Source organism: Dermacentor variabilis, chromosome 8, assembly GCF_050947875.1.
Source record: "Dermacentor variabilis isolate Ectoservices chromosome 8, ASM5094787v1, whole genome shotgun sequence".
In the NCBI taxonomy this organism is placed as follows: Eukaryota; Metazoa; Arthropoda; class Arachnida; order Ixodida; family Ixodidae; genus Dermacentor; species Dermacentor variabilis.
This window is the reverse complement of record NC_134575.1, coordinates 5356364-5377320: the sequence shown is the minus strand read 5'-3', so window position 1 is coordinate 5377320 and position 20957 is coordinate 5356364. Positions and strand designations below refer to the sequence as shown.

Sequence of the window (20957 nt, the reverse complement as noted above, 5' to 3'; positions counted from 1 at the left end):
TAATTACACGGGTGTTTTGGTATTTCGACCCCATCGAAATTCCGCCGCCGTGGCCGGGATTTATTCCCGCGACCTCGCGCTCAGCAGCCCAACACCGCAGCCACTAAGCAACCACCGCAGGTCGCGAAGTATTTGTCACAACAAAGTAAGTATGCTTACGACGTCGATCTCGAAGTGCGTTAAGAAATCATTCTTTTATGCCACTAAAGTGAGCAAATACGGCCGTGGACGTCTTTGAACTGTCATTTGTCGCTTCTTACTTGGAGCGTGCCTTGCCCCTCACATTGTATAGGTTTTGGCGAATTGGCAGGTAAGTGCTTTGTTCTCCGTTGACGAAGTGCCTCGAGCACATTCTGGTATTGTCGTTCGGGCTCGACTGTGAGAGGGCATTACCGCTGAAGCATCATAGAGAGCAATCAGCTGAGACTAAACAATGTGAAGACTGAACAAACATGCGCTTGTGTGCGCGAGGGAAATGCTAATTTTCGAATACTCGACGTGTTCTGCAGTGTACTCCAACCTTAGTTCTGTTGTCGTAAGCGCGAGAAAACATCGGCACGAATGAGCTCGGTTCCAGCATTCGCGTCTTGATCTTGGCGCAGGAAGAAGCACAGCGCACACAAGCGCTTACGAAGCTAGATTTGACACCTAACTACTGCAAGTTTGTTTTGAAGCAAGACAAGCTAAACAACTATCAAAACTGATTTACAACAGCCGGAATCAGTTCACGCATTTTTATACAGTTGACGCTTTATTGTGTATTTTTGCAGATGCCGCTGCTGGCTCATTTTCATTTCTTTTTCTTGTTTTTGCACTTCTTGTCTTAGTTCGTTTAACAGAAATTCGCAAGACCGACACGAACCGCGACGATCCACTTCAGCCGCCGGGTTGCTTCCCGCGGTTTTAAAGGGAAGCGGTACAATTTGATGCCGACATCCCCTTCGCGGTTGTGACATTTCTTAACGCAGCAGTATCTGCGCTTGTTCTTTTTGTTCACACTTCTCACGAAGAAGCTGCCAAGAGGCCGCGGGGAATCCATTGGAAAATTGGAAAAGCAGGCTTGCAGGCGGGCCTGAGCGCACCACGGACAATGGTGAAATGACGGTGAGGGCCTACCCGCGGGTGCTCACCGCCGCTGCCAGGTGGCGCGACATGTACAGGCAAACTGCATTGCAGGGTGCCCATACTGCATGTGCCCGTAGGGTTCAAAGTTTACCGTACCTTAGCTCTAACTACATGTTTAACTGGGTGCAGATGACGTGTGGAAATATTCGAAGAGTATTCGAAGAATATTTGCGTTTACGAATAGTGACTATTCGATTCGAAGAACGAATTGAATATTTGACTCGTTGTTCGAAAGTTTCGAATATATTCCCAAGAAAAAGACATTGTCATAATTTTGGATCGGTATATGCAAGAATGAATTTTTATCGCTCGATTCACCCGCCACAGTATGTAGTGGTGCGCTGGCGAGCTCGCGGGGTCGATCCCTGCCGCGGCGGCCGCACTAAATCGATGGGGTGAACCGCAAAAACGCTCCTGCACTTAAGTTTAAATGCACGTTTTGTAAAAAAAAAAGTATATATATATATATATATATATATATATATATATATATATATATATATATATATATATATATATATATATATATATATATATATATATATAAAATAAAAATTTAGAAAGCACCCCCCCCCCCCCAAGAAAAAAGAACAATAAAAATAAAATAAGAACAGTGGTCACCGGCCCACGACGGCGTGTCTCACGTACAAAACAGGTCGCAGTTTTTGCACGTACAATCCCTGAATGTTTTTTTTTTTCTCGCTCTCCACTACTTATTCCTTGTCAACCACTCGCAGTCGGGCGATGCCCGGGATAACGGGTCAGAACCCTAACATTATTCGGCTGTAAGCTATAACGCTCTGAATAACTTATACGCTACCGATTTGTGAGTACAGATATTGCGACAGCTTCGTAAAAGCTGTAAAAGTGTATTTCACGTAAGGTATAAACTCATAATATTTAGCTTTGTTTCAGATGATTTAACAGATACGGTTTATAGAATTTGCGCGATATTTGCTTTTAGTGCAGAGTTACGGATATATCAACTTTGTGCTTCGTTTTTAAAAACTTGCGTTTCTAGCAATTTTTGTAAAAACAATGAGCCTATGAATGCAAATTTCTGCTTTGAACAGTCAGTATAATTCGACTTTCCTTCCTAAATGCAGCGAATTTCATTCCAATCGATTCAACGGATACCGTTAGCAGCTAACATGGCTTCTGACGGGATGGTCATTACTCGCACACTTCGTGCGTCAATAACCAACAAAACGCCTTTATTGCGCATGTACGTTTAACAAAATAAATACATTAAAAAAAAAAAATTGCCGTGACCAGGATTCGAACCTGGGTTATTGCGGCCACAACGCAAGGTACTAACCACTATACGATCACGGCTACCCGACCGGGCGGAGGGGATGGCCGAATAACGGCTATATGAAGGTACACAACCAACTAAACACTACTTTTCTGTTATTAGCGGGCAACTTTAGCATTCAGTATGCGCCCCACCGCTGGTTTGACGGAAAGCAGCCACGTCAGCACTCACCTTGGCAACTGCGCACCATTCCAGCGCAACAGCACGTACCGCGGTGCGTGTCGAATCGGCGACTGGTGGCTTTCAGTGGTCCCGTGCATGGAGCACGGAAATAAACGAAATAAACTAGGAGAAAGCATTACACCACGCCAGCCAGCCTTCGCAAGTCAACTCTCTGTAAAGTCATCCCCTGTGCCTTCTCTCCAAAAGTCGACCCACGTGACTTCGCGCTCGGCAGATTCGGCCGCGTGCGTGGTTTCCGGTAGATTTAAAGCGATGTGCGCTTGTGCGAATGCTTTGCCAACCGTTCTAGGTGTTTTTTTTTTCCCCGATGTGCTTGTGCAGCTCACGCGCGGTGTCAAGAGTCGAGGGACCATATTCACGTGTTGGGCTGACTTTTCGTGGCTTCAATTTTGTTACGCAATGCTCCCTCCCACTTTTCTCCTTCCTCTACGCAGAGCAGGATAATTTCCGTAGCAAGGCCCATTCACACTTGCGAGTCGCATAAGGTCGTGCGACGGTTCTGGACGAAAAGCGACGGTCGCAGGCCAGTCGCACGCTGCTCGAAGTCGCGAGCCGCTAAACCAGAGAGCTAAACCAATCAACGAGGCTCCGGAAGCAGCGCGATACTTTGTGCATCCGGTTTTCATTGCCGGCGGCAAACACGAAACTGTCGGGACGAGGTAAAACAGAGTACTCCACAGAGGTCCTGCTGAATGCGATCAACGAGTGCCCATTCCTCTACGACGAGAGACACGTGGACTTTTCGGCTTATCTCGCGAGTACCATGCATTTTTTTTATAAATGCATTTTGAGACTGGCAAGAGCAGGACTATCCATGGCATGACCTTTGCCACAAGCAAGCAGAAATATAGAAGCAGAAATATTTTTCAGGCAATTTCATTGCCCAAAATTAGTTTTAGAGTAAGCGCGTCATTGTAACGAATAATGAAATATTTCTTGTGCGCTCGCACATCTCGAAGTAGGCGGCTAGCATGCCCGGCCACTTCCCACGAAGGCACGGGCGGGCCTACCACCGCTGCAACTGCGCCCGCGTTTGAAGCGCCTGTACGGCCACCGGTGCACATCAAAACCGCCACATCAACCCAACCTCTTCACTCAGGTCGCACACCAAGCGCGAGTCGCGGTCAAGGCAGACGGAACTCCCGTAAGCGCGCAGACAACTTCGAGTTCGTTTCGAACGAGAAGGCGACCCGCAGGTCGCCCTGGTGTGGTCGAGCTACAGCCTTGGTCGCAGGCGACTCACAGGTGTCAATGGGCCTGTAGCTTCAAGCGCACTAAATTGAAGCGTAGCACTTACCACTGAAGTCTTGCAACAGCCACAATTCCTCCTCCAGATAGCGCGAGGGCCCGATAAATGGATACGGGTACAACGGAAGCACGTCTATGTACACTTTTATTCACAGAATTTCCATATTTATTCTTTTGTACCATGGCATGACCTTTGAACCGAACATAAGCAAAAAAAAAAAAAGCACTCCGTGATTCTGTACAGAAGGCCATGTCGGCCGTGCTCACAGTGAAAGCAGAGGAAACGGACATAAAACGTGCATAGCTGCAGGCATGAAGCGCTCCCTGTCACTGATATCAATGCAGTTTGCATGACATACTTCATCACAATCAACAAGTAGTGATGCACCCAATTAGCTGAAAGGTTAACATTTAAGTGTGATCGAAACATTTGCATGCAACTTTCCCAATTCCATCTAACCATGATGGTGAAGAGAAGGGACTGTCGTCAATCACTTTCAGACACCATAAGCTTTCATGGCATGATGAACCTCGCCAAGCTGTGTCGTGCAATTGCTGCTTGACAGGCAAGGAACTCAAGGCACTAAAGATATCTCAGCAATCCGATATTGCATATTGGTGTTCTTGAACCTGGGGTATGCCACGTTTGACTTCAGGAAACAGGTACTCTTCATGGTCTTCAGAAGACAATACGAAACAAAACAAGAACCAACAGAATATATTAGGCTAGCCCACTAATCTATCAACAGCCTTCCAGTAGTATTTACTAAACTCTGCACTAAGTACTGCAACCAAACAGAAAGCACCACAAGTGGGGAGGGGGAATGGCCAAAAACTGAGTATGCATGCATGCCACAGTTACCTCTACCGCACCCTTTCCCAAGAAGTTGATCGCAGTGTAGTTTATAACAGACACATTCTTACATAATTTACAGAGAACATTGTGCCCTCTCTTTGGACTTTAAGACACTGTGGCAGATGGCTGAAGCCCCTACAGTATGTGTGCAATTTAAATGCTCAACCAGCATTGGTAGCGAAAAGGCTTGCATTGAGAGTGCAGTACCAGACCTGTACACATGAGGAGAGCAGCAAATTCTGTTCAGTTTCATTCAAAGTATGGTTAAATATCTTCCGCCTTGGCCGTAGTCTGAAAGAAATTGACCCTTCTACTGTTTGCACAAAGCAGACATCTTGGCTGCTCAATGTATTGAGTGTCTCCTCATTATGACTAATCACACAAAATGTGATGAAAGAAGTGCAATATAATTCAAAAGAAATATTGATGAGAAAGAGCGAAGCAAGAGAAACTTGTGCGCCTTAAATGAAAAGAAACTGACTATTTCGGATGAACAGAATGCCATATGCAACTTTTAGGCACTTTCGCATGGTTTGGAAACTACCAAGTCTAAAAATACTATTGATTGGACTGATGAGTTATGTGCTACAAAGAGCACTTTAACAAACTGCATGTTAGCACATAGGGGAAAACAAAAGCAGATACCAACAGACTGTACATTGACATAATGAAAATTGCAGTTCACTAATTGTAGCACGAAACGTTGCATTCACCAATATCAGAAGTGTCAAGATGTCCTCTAGGGCAAAATGCAGCATTTTGGAAGGTTTTTCGAGCGCTTAAAATTACGTTCAGCCAATGTTTTGCTGCCTAACCAGCCTGTTTTGCATCCAATGTTCAAGGAAGGTACACACATGCACCAAGACAAAAGCTGCTCACATTCAAAAAGGCAAAACTCTCTCTGGCATTAAAGATGGCAAAGCATTAGATGCACCGCAACTACAGAAACTTGCAAATCTGCAGGACTATACGGTCATCTGTCTGGAATTTCTCACTAAGCACTGTACAAACTGCGACTCTCACACCGAGCGGCAACAAACCACTGCCATCTTCGCTCACTTTGTGTCTTTGATCACCCTCTTAGATTTGCTTTTTATTGTACAAGCTGTTGTGCCCAACTCTTGACACCTACTCTCAATCGAGTATAAACAGCAGCGCCAAAATCATGTGCATCTCACTTTATGTCCTTGGGCGCCTGCTCATTGCTTCGATCGCGGAAAAACCCCGCCTGTGTCCGACACTCGCGCACAGTCACCGTGACCAGGTTGGCCGTCACATCCGTGATGAGGACTTGATCCACTACTGGGCTCTGCTTTTGCCAGAAGTCTGGGATGATGGCAAGCTGGCTGTACTCTGGCTCGGCTACAGCAGGCTCAGCGCTGGCTTCCTTGGGTGGCAGCAGCATTGGAGGAGACGCAGCCTGGCCATTGTGACTGTGCATCGGCTTTCCTTGTGAGACGGCTGACACTGCTGGTTTGCAGACATTCTCGCGGTCGCTGCCTGGCTGAGGTGGTGCGCTGTCGCGGCCATTGAGAACGGGAGTTGCTGACGGCACCGGCTGCTGAGGAGCCACAATGCCTGTGGCAGGAACAGGGTGCGTAGGAAGAGGGGCAGGGGAGCTGATGGGTACAGTAGTGGGGTTGGGGGTAGGACCGGCAGAGTTGGCAGAATTCAAATTTGTCGCGACCTGATGAGATGGTGAACTGGCTGGGGGAGTCAGATGAGGAATAGGAGGCCGCGAGATTCGTGCAACCGTTGCCGGTCCGAGCTGCCCGGTACCCAAGCGGGCGGCTACGGGGGGCACTGCCAGGTGCGAGGCAGGGGGGTGAGTGTGGTGAACGTGCAGCGGCGGTTGCGTCACGCTGACAGCAAGGCGCGGAGTGATGGGCTTGAAGGCCATCGGTGGCCGCAGAGGTGCCCTCGCTGGTGACGAGCCATTCATGAATGGTGCTGCTACTGTAGAGATGGGAGGGGGCTTGCCAGCAGTGCTGACTGCAGGCACATCCACCGGCCTAGACAACCTAGGCATCTTGCTGGGTGGTTGCTGGACAACAGCTGTGACCTGAACGTGTGGACTAGATGACGCGTGTGTTGGCTTCACATCTAACTTGCGTTTGGTTGTGGTGTCTGGCTTCTTTGAAGCTTCTAACACTGGCGGGAAAGAAGGACCTGCCTCAACCTGATTTGGCTTCGAGATGGGGGACAATGTTGCTGGTTCAGAGCTCTTTTCAGATGGCGACTGACTGGGGGTGGCATCTGCATTGGCTGCAGTCAGTGGTTTGGCCTTTTCTTCCTGTTCTTTGTGGCTCTTGGCACTCTGAAGTGTTTTTGGTGGGCTGACTGTCGCAGCAGCAGGCTTGGGCTTTACTGTCGGCTCCTTAGCCTCAGCTGGCTGTGGCTTCGGTGTCGCAGCAGTTGCTGGCTGCTGCTGTGGTGATGTCGCAGATTGCGACGTGGACACTGAAAGTCGCGACACAGCTGTCACTGTGGAGCAGTCTTTACCTTCAGTTGCTGCTGCACCAGGTGACAACACAGGTGGGGGACTATGCGGTGGAGATACTGCAGAGTTTGTCTCTGTGCTTGAGCTGTTGCCGTGGGGTGTTGCAGGTGCATCATTGGAGGTATCGTCCTCGCTCTTGGCCTTGCTGGAGTCATGCCGGAAATCTTGCTGCGGCTCGCTGGTGCTCTGTGAGGAAAGTCAGGAAAAGCCGCAAGGTTAGGAGAGGCTGGAAATATAATCAACTTTGGATCACTGCACATTTACACAAGTGCTGAATTAGGCAGGATAGATGTCAGTAAATCTAAGAAGCCTGCAGGAAACTGGCACTTGCCTTCTTACATGTGAACTATACCTGTATGTTTCTTGGACATCTGTCGCAGAACGGGATAGACTCAACATATAGACCTCTCCAACAAGACCTTCCTAGACATCAGCATAATGCCCTCTCGACTGTTTAATTCAGCAGCATGCTTCAGAAGCAACAGACGTGAATTGAATATAGTCTACAGGCAACACCTGATAGTCGCTAAACATTAAAGGGGTCCGAACCACCTCTCCTGCTAGGTGAAAAACTCTTCGCGGAGAGCATACACTACTGTGAACTCGGACAAATTTTGCACTTGGAAGTGCAGCGCAAATTCACCCTTTTCCCAACTGCTCTTTTCAACAGAAGCCTTCACCTGACCCACTATGGGGCTGCCATAAATCAAGAAGCAAGAGTCAATTATCGTTTGCTCACGCTTGGCCGCGTCCACCCATGTAGGTATGGAACTTTGGCCTCACTGCTTATCGAGGCGTTGTTGGTGTTGGCTACGATAAGTCTTGAACGTTCAACTAGCCTCGAACTACACGAAACTTAAGGCCAGACCACATGTACACTATGCCTGCCACACTTCATGATGAACCGTGATCAGCATCCACAAGGGATGCACCAGTGCGCGCACTCCTGGCTAGACAGGCTTCGTATTGAGTGCTACAAATATGCAATTTAGGTTTGCCTAGTATTCATGCAGGACAAAGCCAGGCCGCACCACGTAGCATGGCCAGGCTGGAGCATGTGAGCATGCACTCTAACTCTGCTGTACACTTACAATTGCACATAGCTGCAAAGTGCAAGTACTGTGGCCACCGCAGAGTGCTGTCACGAACCCGCTCGCCATAAGGCCGTAAGTGGAGTATCACTACCAGTACTCCTTTGGAATAGATGACATTGAGGGTGAATGGCAAAGGCAAATACTGCGCTCAAAGTATCTATGCTCATGTTAAGTGTTTTTGACTGGTTTCGCCGACCGGCCGGATCTAGGCTTTCAGGGGTGGCAAGGAAGCTTTCATTGCCACTAAGGGCGTTGATGTCTGCCCCTGCCCTTCTCTACATCCTACCCACCTTCCCACACCCCAGCATAGGCCTAACAGGCATCCACTACAACTGATTTGTACACTTCAGCGGTAGCACAGCTCATTTTCTACCTTGTTTGTCCACTATTGATCTGATTCGTTTCGAATGGTTATCTTTAAGATGTTGAATGTCAGAACAGTATTGGTGCAAATGTGCCCTTGCAAGTCGGCACAGTAAGTGGATACTTGCTTAATATTTTACTGGGCTATATGCTCACACACTCATGTCTACTGGCATTCGCCAATGCTTCTGCTCTTCAACACTCATTTGCATTCATACTCGCGTCCATTCACACTGAAACTGAAGATGCTGACTTTTGTAGATAATCTAACTAGCTGGAATTCCCTCCCCCTCTGCAAAAAAGAAAAAAGAAACGGATGTCCATTGAAATACACACTTATTCTCGTTCATACCCATGTGGAATCGCACCACTCATCACTATCCCATGCCTATGAAATCAGTGAAGAGTAAGTAGGAGTCATTGTGTTCATGAGAGTATGCCAACCTATGCGTTTCCTACTGCTGTGCAGATGGCTGAACCTCGAGTCACCCTGCGAATTAAGCTTTTTCCCTGCCGAGTCGCCAATTCTGTATAAAATACAAAATAAAGTCCAAATAATTTATTGTAAGCCATGAGCCTGATTATTAGCCGAGTACCTTGGAATTGATCCAGCACAGACGACAGCACTTCACCGCTGAATGGCACTAGGCAGTTTATTTTACTGACCTAGCTAATGGCAGTACATTCCATATGCTTTTGCAGGATGAGGTAGTTCATTCAGCTCCCATGCTAACTTATACAGCACAGTTGTAAACAGATCTAACCGAAACGGGCAATAAGCACTTTTTATTTAAAGGGACATTAAAGCAAAACAATAAATGTGTTTAGACTAATGAAGCATTGTTTGAGAACCCTGCAGGCAGTCATTTAAAAAAAAAGTAGTTTGATTATTAGATGAGGAAATGAAGGTCCAAGTATCAGTATTTGAATTTCGTGCCGAAACTCCGACGCCGCTATGTCAGGGATTCCAAAGTATGTTTTCGCAATTGGGCCGCGTTGGCTGAGTAAAGGTTTCAGAAACTTGCCATGTTTAATAAGTGGTTCCTTTAGAACACAATGTAGTCAACCTGTATCACTATATATTGTTAGTAGGCCCTAGAAGATGCCATCAAAATCCAAGACGTCACAGCCACCAGGTGCGGGAACTTAAGTAGGCGTCGCCACCCGTATTTCGTTCTTGCGCTTTTTATGACTTACCAAACGTCTTATTGTAAGAGTGGTGTTTTTGGTGTTGTAGAAAGGTAATTTACTGATGCACAAGGTATCATTTTTCCCTTTAGTGTCCCTTTAAGGAGACACCAAAGAGCAGCAATATTAAGCATGCTGTTTTAGTGAATTGTTTTCACGATAGAAAAATCACCTCTTATTGTAAATAAGCTTGGTTAGCCAGAAAATATGCAAGAATGAAAGACCAGTGGCAAAACCACACTGATGTTCCTGAATTAGCTAGATAGCACCTGCTCAAGTGTAGTCAACTGCTTAATGGCAAACGAAAAGACTGCATTAAATTCTCATTACACCTACTTTTAGGTGCCAAAATACAACACAGTATACATGAGAGGACAACAGGACACAGGGAGTGGCATGAATCAATACTGACTTGCCCAGCAAGAAGTTCTCTTAAGCCATATTAAAGTCTCAAAAACGACCAAACATTCAGCTTAGCAAGCCCCTGGAAACATTCCCTCGGTCTAAATGGCCCAAAGCAGGAGAAAATACTTTTGCATCCATGACGCCACACTGACGTACCAGTGCAAAGGCTTTGGTGCCAAATTCAAGAAATAAGAGTGACTAAATTTTTTAAGGTATAGTAATCAACTGTTTCTGCTAAATCGCTGAATTCAAGGTTTTTAAGAATACTTCACCAGACTACTGATATCGTGACATGGTGTAGTGTTTCTTTAAAGCGGCCCTGCAAGTTTTTTAACGCTACCTTTTTGCTCTTAACCTTTTCTTATTATGTCAAAGAATTAACAGCAAAAGGAATTATGACGACACACACAAGCTCAGGTTAGTGGCCACAGAGACTTAACGCATTTAAAATTAGAGTAGCCTTCAATTCCAATTTTTGCAGCTCTGTATAGGGTCTATGCACTGAGCCGGATATGTGAGGCGGTGACAGAGACGCCGGGACAGCTGTGACATGTTTACATGTCGCGGAGCATCAGAAAAATGGCAGTGGTGTTTTTTGTGCAAACATCTGATCCCTATCTTTCGGCCCCCTGTTTGTCTTATTTCTTGCAGGTGCAATGTACAGCTAGCACCTCACTGTCTTCTTTTACGAGAAACCATGGTGCGAGTGGCCTTTCACTGAATGACTGTGACTGACAAACCTGGGAGGGGAAACATTTTTTTGGCAAGACCAGCAGAATAGATGCAACATAAAAATTATGAAGGCTGTCTGGAATCACTGTTTAGTTCTCTAGGCTTGTTTTTTCAGTGGAGCAACATTAACGCTACCTTAAATGATGCAAGTGGACAACACGCAGTAAATTCTGTAATGAAGGCAACCATGTTGTGCGAGCGCTTTGATGCACGGCTGCTGTACCGAGCCGCTAGTGAGATAACTGTGGCCTTCTAGTGACTTGTAGGCTTTCAATTGCTCGCAGGTCAGGAAGCTTGTTGCATTCACAAGGCAATCCTTGACGTCTGCGAGATCCATGCGAGACAGTACTCCGACATCAAGTCAAAGCTCGTTATCTTTGAGTTCGAGCTCTACTTGGAGACACAGACCTGCTCGGGTAGGGAGCGCTAACTCGCAACCGAAATTATGGCAGCCTCCACAGGCACTGCCAAGCGCTCCCAGCGGATGACGTCATGTGCATACACCCCCTATGCTACATTTCATTTTCCTACATGAGGCCATAGTGTGGTGTCCAATAGCCACAGAGCACCAATGTTGCATAAAGGATGCCGATGTGCTATGGTTGCCAAGCCTGCTCAGATTGATGGAGTTTCCATGTTCTTTGCGATTGGGCGGTGTGCTGTCCGATCTTTGAGCCCATGGGGTCACTTCTGCAGTTACAACAGCTTCCAACAACGGCCATTGGTCTGCCATGTGCTCGGCACCTTGGAGCATTGTTCCCACGGCTCCAACACCTTGCATGTGGCAATCAATACTTTGAATTCTTAGAAAACATAATGCTGTTGTCTTTTTGCATTACCAGCAACATTGTGCGAACATAAAATGGCACATTTTTAACCAATTATAGTACTATGTTTCGCAGACATGTCAGCCGCACAAAATCGCCACATCGTGACGATGCCATCAGTAAGACTAAACAAAATTTGAGAGTTTCAAGGCACTCTTCAGAGTTTTCTGTTAGGCTAGTTGGTACATGGTAAATATTTAGAATGAAAAAAAAAAAACAATACATGTTTTTTCAATGGCCGTTTCATTCAAGGTGCTACTCCTGTTCATTCACGGTGCTGCATCCATGGGAATGCAGAAATTTTGCCCGGCATCCACAGAACCAATTTTAAGTTTTCTTCAGTTAAAGGATGGTTAGCATTCACTGACTGTTGGGAGAAAGTTTTAAAAATTGGCAGAGACAATTGAGGAATAAAAAACAAAGCAGAACTAATCAGAGGATGACTGTCAAAGCCAAACAAATACAGTAGACTCAATAAACGGAACTCCAAGGGACCGAAAAAATTTGTTCCATTTAACAGGAGTTCCATTTACTGAGAGAGATGTGCAAAAGTGCAGATTTATGTGCGTGCACTCTTAATACCCTTTTATGGAACTTTAAGCACTAGAAGGTGAATGTACCTGATAAGTTTTTCAGAAAGGAAGAAAACTGCAAGAGGTTTTGGTACAGCGCTCACAAAGTTTATTTGGCAACAATTAATCACTGTGCACTAAAGAATGCACCAATTTCGCTTTGTTTGAGTCCTTGGAACTGCATCTTTAGGATTGTTTTTTCTATGGCACTTAAGCAGTGGACAAACATTTCAGATCCTGGTTCCCTCAGAAAAATTTTTTTGAGATACTGCACAGCTGATTCTGCTCCTTGAAGTGTGGTAGGCTCCACGGTAGCTACCCCTTCAGATTCCTCTTCTGGCTCACTTTCTTCTTCATCACACACCTCAGCAACAATGCTCTCCACTGTATTCTCAGGGCAAGTCGCAACATCACCATCGATGTGCACATACTGATCAAAGTCCATATGGATTTCCTTTAAAGCACACTGCTCTGCTACCTCCTGCCTCTCAAGGGCATTTTCACCGTCACATTCAGGCAAATCCTGCAAGTCAGATGCCTGGTCAATCGAAGAAAATCCCACGTGCCTAAAGCAATTTGCTATAGTATTAGCAGTCAGCTGCTTCCAGGCATCGGCAATAAGATGAATGGCGCCAAGAATGTCCACCTTGTACTCCTTATTCTGGTTCATACACACCAGCATCCTCTGCAGGAGACCCTTGCGGAAGCGGGCTTTCAGGGCTTGAATAACTCCCTGATCCATGGGCTGCAACAGTGCCGTGGTGTTGGCCGGGAGGAACTCCAACTGAATCGACTTCAGTCCTGTTACAGTCCCATGTCCAGGGCAGTTATCAACAAGGAAAAGTACTTTCCTCTTCTGCCGCGAAAATCGCGCATCCTCGATGTGCAGCCATATGTTGAAGAGGGCTTGCTTCATCCACGCTTTTGAGTTTGACTCGTCACGGGCATATTATTTATGCCCTGAAAACAGCGAGGGTTTTTCGATTTCCCGATCACAAGCAGCTTCAACTTGTCGCTGCCCGACATGTTTGCTCCTACAAGAACAGTCAGCCTTTCTTTGCTCAGTTTGCCACCTGTGCATTTCTCACCTTTGAAAGCCATCAATTTCGTTGGCAGGAGCTTAAAAAAAGCGCGGTTTCATCTATGTTGTAGATATCATCGTCCTTGAATTGATGCATAATCTCCGGAAGTCGCCCTGCGCGCCAGTCGCAACACGCTGTCGCATTAGCTGCTGCGGCGTCTTCTGCAATGGTGTGAAAAACGAGGCCGTTTCTGTCTTTAAACTTTTGTCAGCCAGCCCTCACTGCACAAGAAGTCTGTTACCCCGAGTTGAAGGACAAACTCTTCTGCCTTGGCACGGATTAGCGGTCCGTTGATGGGAATGCTCTGGCTCCGGGCTCTCCTAAGCCACAACACTAGACACTTCTCTAGTTCTTCGTGGTCGCTTTGTCGAATCGCGAACTTTCGAAGACGTCCCATAGCTTCTTGTTGTGCAGGATCCTCGTTAAGCTGCTTTTCGGGACGCCGTGCTTCGTCACGAGCGCCGACTTCGTGTAAGAGCCACTTCTGAAGTCAAGAATAATGTCCATCTTCTTTTCTAACATAAGCGCATGGTGTGCACGCTTCTGTGCCGCCATTGAGACAACAGAGGCTAGGCCTCAACTTCGCGAGCGCTTACAGGCCACCGATGCTAGAAAACGTTAGAAAACGCCAACGCAGCAATGAAGCACGAATGGCACCACGATGGCACGAACGAGGCAGCGGGGGCTAAGCCCTGTGCTAACACAACAAAAGAACTGCTCATTCGTTGTGCAAACACGGCTGACTACCAACGAGGTGAGGCTTACGACTAAAAACAAGAAACAGCTGGAACCGGAAAAAGCTGACAATGGGTCTGCCAAGAAGTTTCATTTTCGGTTCCGTTTACAAGGTGACGCGGAAATTTTAGTTTCGATTATCGAAAGTTTTTACGTTATGTGACCACAAAACCAACCAAACTACAGGCGACTGTTCCGTTTAAGCGACAATTCCGTTTAAGCGATTTCCGTTTATCGAGATTCTACTGTACTGAGATATGCTGCTGCAGACACTTATTGGCTAGCTCTGTCGATTAATGCTGTGGTGCATGCATAGGTCGGCTGATAGGCTGATGCTCGTACACACCAGTACTTTCACAGGCTATGTGCTCGCTCACAAATGTCAGTACTCACTCACTAAACACTCCTGTCCACTGACACTCGCCAATACTATGGGTGCTAGAAGGGGGCAGTGTGACGGGCAGTGAAGTGCGCTTGTGTACTAGCACAAGCCGCGCTGCGGCCCTTGCCAGTGTAGCGCCAGCAAGGTCTGCCGGGCAAGCGTAAGCATGTAGACCATGTAGACCGCACTTGTTTGCACATCAATCGGTCGCACATGTGCCACCAATTATTTTGAGGTACGTAGTGCGCGATATCGTACTGTTCATGTGTTATGTATTAGATTACGCGTCATCTCCGCATGGCGTCGAAAGCACGAACATGTTTTGTGCATGGTTGCAGAAGCTGGTATGGAATGTGCAAGGCCAAGGCCTCCCTTTTTAGGCCACCGAAAGACGCAGCTCAGCGTGAATTGTGATCGCGACTCTCAAAACATCAAACGTGCTGACAAGTTGACAACAGAGTGTATCCTTTGCGAACGACACTTCGCATTGAAGTACATTGAAAAGGCCTTTCGGCATGTGATACATGGGGAAGTAGTCACCAGAGAAGCGGTTGAATGCAATGCAGAAAGCTTGTTCATGCAAAAATTTGACAGGGGAGGCCTATTGTAAACCTGGAGATGAGTTAGCCATGCTCAGTGAAGTGCTAGAGAATGCATTCATATTATTTTTTTCAAAAGATAAGATTTATGCTTTCGGGATGCAAGCTCCATTGCAAACAGTTCCCTGCAAAAATGATCCAGTTTGTGGTGTTAACTAGGCGGCACTTTTTCACATTGAACAAGGACAAAGCTCTTCAAAGGGGGCACCAGAAATACCTAAAGGAGAGTGAAATAGAGCCTGCTGCTACACTTGGTCTGATGTGTGTATGTGGATTACTGTACTACGTAATTACGTGTTTCCTCTCGTCTTGTGGACCTGTACGACAAAAGCAGTGATGGAAAATATTTAGTGCATGTTGAGGTTTGCCAAAGCGCCCACATATGTACTTAATTTTTTTTTACAAAGGGAAAGCTTTCTAAAGGGCATGTTGCTGGCGCATGCGGACGCGAATATTGAACTGAACGATGTGGTGATGTTATTCTCCGGTTTGTTGCATGCAGCGCTGGCATTGATTTTGTCTGCTTGTGTGTACGACTTTCTCTGTGCCCACTGGCTACATTCGCGGCAGATGACCGAAGTTGAAAGTTGGCATTTCAAGTTGTTTCTGTTCACGGTCCACGTTTGCTTGCGCTAACACCATGCAACCCTTTAAGAAAGAAGAAGAAGGAAAAAAAAAAAAAAAACTTCCAGAGTGGCCTTCAAATGTGACTCCTTTTTTAAATCGCACTGCTAAACATCTGCTGCACATTCCGGTGCTGCAAATAAGGCCTCTTTCCACTGTGTGCCCTTCGAAGAAGTGTCACCCTTCTTAATAATGCGTCTATAAGCTGCAAACACTGCGACGTTTGCACTGCGCTTTACATTAAAAATTCAAATGCAACCCAAACTGAACGCGATGCGCGAGCTAGTGGCTGTGCATCGCGCCCCCTTCGAAAGCTGTACACCAGCTGCAAGTAGCGCTATCCGCACAACTTTCATCGCTCCTCTGTGCAGCCAAATGGCTCCCGCTCATCGCACTGCCCCCTTCTAGCCACCATACCAATGCCTGACCTAAGTCCACTCAAAATTACCAACACCGACGTTTGCTCATACTCGCATTCAGGCGGGACCTGGGCCTCGGAACAATCTTTATTGCTACTAGAGGAAGGAAATTTACAGGTAATAGGAAATTTCATTTGCTAGTTGCAAATATGCAGCTGGTTTTTCTGTACATAATTGCATTCCATACAAATTTTCCTGTTCCAAATTTGCCAATGACTGGCAAAGAATTCTACAGTAAGCAAGCTAAATTACGTGAATGTATTCCTGAATACTCAAGGAAAGCCAATAAACATTGTTTTATGTTTCTACCTTTACACAAAGTTGTGAAAGTTCAAAATTGTAACTGGACACGAGAATTTTTTTTTTTTTTCAATTCCTCAACATTTCTAAGTGTTTCAGGGCATAGAAACACAGTATTATACACTTATTGCACACCTTGGAACCCTAGCTATAAGTTAAAAAAAAATAATAGAATGATCAGGGGAGTAATTATGCCTTTCGGAATATTGCTGGTGACCAACAAGACATTAAAAAGTGAAAAAAAAAAAAAAACTCATCACCCTGTGGAAAAACCATTTTATTATCCTGGATGCAGAAAATCTGGCAAGAGTAAGCATTTCTGGCAGGAAAACAAGCGAGAAAGATCAGCCCACATTGCAAACCACGTTGGCACTCTTGGAAGGATGCATACTGTGCACTGGTATCAAGATCAGCTCACCAAGTTAGGAACTCTGATCACAATTCCTGAAATCAGCCCCGTTACTCAACCAGACAGCTGTCCGCACAAAATAAAGGACACAAAGCGAAGGCGCAAGCATAGACTTGCGTCGCCGCCTGCCATCAGCTGCAGAAAGCACCGTTTCAGGGAGGGCAGCCGCCTGTTCCAGGGGCGGGCAACATGCAGCAGCCCTCCCTGAAACACTGCTCTCTGCAGCTCGCATGCCCATAGGTCCAGGCAAATGTGCGCTGTTTTCTTAAAAACGAGGCTAACTGTGCTAAGCATTGCACTAAACCAAGTAGACACCAAAATGTGATCATTCTGCAAAATTTCAGGAAGAATAGTGCAGTGGTGAGCGCAAAACCATTTTTTGAACATGCGCAGTGAAATACTCAGGACTGCAGTGCAATATTCAGGACCTTGTATGGGGTTCCCTACTATTTTCTTAACTAGACTATGCGCAATGAACTTCCAGCTGGTAGGATTGCATATTTTGTTACTAATATGGCCTGAAAGCACTGAATGTGGATAGAAACAGGCCACAGCTGCAATTTCCGTGAGATTTTACTGTCAACCAACTATACAACTGGAAGACTTGGCAGGCATGCATGCCTGGTAGGTATGCTAAATTTATAGATAGTAACCCACCATATCAAAACATCGCATAAATAAAACAAAAAACCCTGTGCAATTGCAATTGCCTGCTTCATATACAGCGGACCAGAGTCATTTGCAAGTAAATGAACCAGCAGACACGTACAATTAGTGAAGTAGCACAAATGGCTAGAGAAGAGGGTGTATGCATTGGCGGCTCTATCTAACAAAGAACTGAGATTGTTGGAAGGAGGCTGGGACTGTGTTTGATATTTTGTACAAATGCATAAATTTTGTTACCAACTAGTTCAATTAGGCACCATGCCAAGTTCAACTCACGCCACACGGATGCGGCGAAAACAAAGTTAATTAGAGCAGGGCAAACGCTAAAACACAAGCAACGAAAACTTCAAACTCGCAAGTCGAGGTACTCACATGACTCCGTTCCTTCTTAGACTTTTGACCTCGCTTGCCCGATCCAGAATCTCTCTGGCTGCAAGTTAAAAAATAAAAGTGCTGGTGAGTGACGGTGCGTAATTACAAAACGCGCTGACGCACTTGCTGATAGCAGTGACTCACTAGACCAAACGTCGAGATCGAAGCCGCATGCTGCCGACGATGTCAACCGCGACACAAGAAAAAATCCGAACCGCTGTTGAGACGTCACCACGTGGTAATGTTCAACAACACTCGGACACAAGACGATAATGCGCAAAACGATTCTTGGGTCACGGGCAAATGCCGGCTCCGGAAAAAGTTTGGTCGAAATATCGATCCTCGCACAAAGGTTGCACCGCACTACTAGAGGGCCAACAAGTTTTGAAGTCAACAGAAGAAGATGGCCGGAGTTTGTCAACTGGTGGGACGTGTCACGTGCATCCCTCATCTCGTTCGCAGCATTCAGGGATGTCACTTCCCTAAACACGCCGAGTGGCGCTGCGAACTCGGAGACATCATGCAGTCTGTTGGGGTCGAGGAACGGCTACAACAGGCGCGTTTTTTTTTTTTCTTTGTGGCTTATGCTACAGAGGCACAGGAAGTAATATCTCCTTCGGGAATACAAACTACGAAAAAAAAAATCGCGGTAAGTGCAACGTTCGGCAGCGTATATCACGTAGCGAGTGGCACAGGCAGCCGCCATATTGAAAGAGACGGTAAAGGCGCGCGCGCGGGCAACAGACTTGTCCTCTAAAAACAAGTAAAAAAAAAAAAAGGGGGGGGGGTGCGTGGAAAGAAACCCGAGAGAAAGAAGGCATGAGTGAGGAAGGGAACCGGTCCTGCGGGCGCAGAGGCGAGAGTCGACCCCGCGCGCTGCAGAAGCGAACCGAACCCCGAGATCCCCTTTCCACATTCGCCAATGAAATACCCTCGTTCTCTTACCTGCTCTCGAAGGCTTCCAGCAACCGCCCGTCCAAAATGTTTTCCTCCGGCTCCCAGGTGTTGTACCTGCGGCGAGTACGGCCAACATGTCAGCTCAATGGCAAAATAAAGGTGCCTGAGGGTCGAAAATCACCAAATTAAACGTGCCAGCTTTATAGGCAACGCCCGATGCGGCCCCGAACTCAAGCAGGAAGGGAGGGTAGTGGGGGACTGCAGCCGTCACAACGACGCGAGAAAAACATGGTGGCGCCGCGCGCTTCGGCTACAACACGCAGTGCAACGAAAACATCGCGCCGGCAGCACACAGTCGCAACGAACACGGGAACGCATGGTGACGGTGGGTTCACACTTACTTGTGACTCCAGCCGCGCCATTTCACCAAATACTCGACACGGCCCTGCAAGAAAACGAGCAAGATGCGAGATCAGTCACACGGACGTAGCAGCCCCCCTCAGTCACTTGGCCCGCACTATAACGCACTAAGGCCCAGTCGCGATGTGTTTTGCCTGCCGTCGCCTCGGTAACAGTGCATACCTTGCGAATTCGCTTCTTCTGTATGCACTCGGCGGCGAAAACGCGCTCGCCGACCGACGAGAGCTCCATAACGTCGTTGTCGTACTTGGAAGGCGGTGTGCGACGTAGTCTCCTCCGTCGCTCCCGGCTTGGCTTTGTGGATGGCTCGCACATCCCGGCAGGCACCGCGCTCGTCTTGATGACGTCACTGATGACGCAAGCAGAGCAAGAGATAGAGCGATGAAGAAAGAGGCGAGACGTGTGCTGCCATCAAGCGGCGCTAGGGAAAACTATTGCTGACAACAAACAAAACCGTTTTCACGTCGGCTGCTTTTTCCTTTTTGCAGAAAGCGCTGTTCTCGATTCGCAGTACGAACGAAGCGGTGGCATTTCGCTTTTTAACGCGGGTACGTTCAATGCTAAAATGTTGTGGCCGAAACGTACACGGTGTAAACAAGGAGAGCTCGTCGACTGGGGTTCTCTCAGGTTTCGCTAGAACCGCGGTTCGATAGAGTGCCCCCCCCCCACGCCCTCTCCTTCCTTTTCTTTTTGTTGTCCTCTTTGCGCCAAGCGGCGCCTTCCTTTTTCTTGCTTTTCTTGCGTTTCCCATTTGCGCAATCTTTATTTGCGTTGTGCGCGTATGAACTATATAGGAAACGCGTAACAAACTTTACGAATAAACATAAACTGTCTCTACGACAGAAGAATTTCGCGAATGAATCCAGCAACGACTTACAAAAATTCTCCTGCGCTGTACATATTGAAGTGGATAGCGATAAGGAAGAGAATAGGCAGGCCAGAAGAACATATTTCCTGAAAATATACGACATATATACGTCTCACGACTGTTCCAAGCATTTCTAGTGGCGATCTCGAACGACCGAGAAAACCAGAGCGACCTCCTGCTGCACGCTCTCATTCAAATCGAACATCGTCTTTTAATTTTCTTCGTGTATCACGTGCACATCAGCGGCTTGAAATTTTTTAAGACCGGAAGAAAAAAATCAATCCAGAGAAACAGTCACGTACTAAACGTCGCATATCTGGCCGCATTCGGTCATTGCCCAATGAACTTTTAATGCAGAAGAGTACGAATTTGGGCTGGTTGGTTCATGATTACGAGCAATAAAAAGCAGCGCTAAACAACAGTAGCCTTTTAGTGTTTTAGATTAATCCTTTTATTTTTACATTTAACTACATTATTTACTGGCAAGATAATTTTTTAGGACATAGTTCATTGGTCTGCTCGTCTTTGTTTATTTATGTTCGTTTATTTGACCTTAAGTTGCATTGTTTTCTTGTAATACATGTTTACTTCCTCTGAAAGAGTTTATTTGTACTATGTACCCACTCCTGCGACAGCCCCGCTAAATGGCCACTGTATATATGTACAAATAAAACAACCTAAAAAAATGTAGCGGGGGAAGGACGAGTACGCCAAACCACCACGGCCGGCGTACAGCCCGTCGCATTGTGAAGCGTCACAAACGCACTCGCACCCTG

The 20957-nt window shown here is 46.6% G+C and overlaps 2 protein-coding genes and 1 non-coding gene across 3 annotated transcripts in view; all 3 read right to left on the bottom strand.

Annotated features, from left to right (window-relative positions):
• The window catches only part of LOC142589536 (uncharacterized), a 55762-nt gene extending 51851 nt beyond the window's left edge, over positions 1-3911 (bottom strand). The window contains exon 1 of the mRNA XM_075700962.1: positions 2612-3911. The gene's annotated coding sequence lies outside the window, so the exon portion shown is untranslated. The remainder of the gene's footprint in view (positions 1-2611) is intronic.
• TRNAH-GUG (transfer RNA histidin (anticodon GUG)) lies at positions 2389-2460 on the bottom strand. The gene has a single exon. It is a non-coding gene; the product is annotated as a tRNA-His (tRNA).
• Positions 3912-3998: 87 nt separating the features above from the next.
• Positions 3999-19643, bottom strand: LOC142589535 (uncharacterized). The gene is made up of 5 exons (XM_075700961.1): positions 19476-19643; positions 19295-19338; positions 18942-19007; positions 17997-18054; positions 3999-7413 (listed from the first exon to the last, which is right to left on the bottom strand). The coding sequence occupies exons 1-5, from the start codon at positions 19626-19628 to the stop codon at positions 5902-5904; spliced, it is 1833 nt and encodes a 610-aa protein (XP_075557076.1). The 5' UTR covers positions 19629-19643; the 3' UTR covers positions 3999-5901.
• Between the last annotated feature and the right edge of the window lie 1314 nt (positions 19644-20957).

Excerpts from the sequence above, each read along its gene's own strand:
- LOC142589535 (XM_075700961.1), bottom strand. The coding sequence starts at position 19,628 with ATGTGCGAGCCATCCACAAAGCCAAGCCGGGAGCGACGGAGGAGACTA. Across the intron at positions 19,008-19,294 it reads TGGCGCGGCTGGAGTCACAA|GTACAACACCTGGGAGCCGG; the intron begins GTAAGTGTGAAC and ends TACTCGCCGCAG. Across the intron at positions 18,055-18,941 it reads CTGGAAGCCTTCGAGAGCAG|CCAGAGAGATTCTGGATCGG; the intron begins GTAAGAGAACGA and ends TTTAACTTGCAG.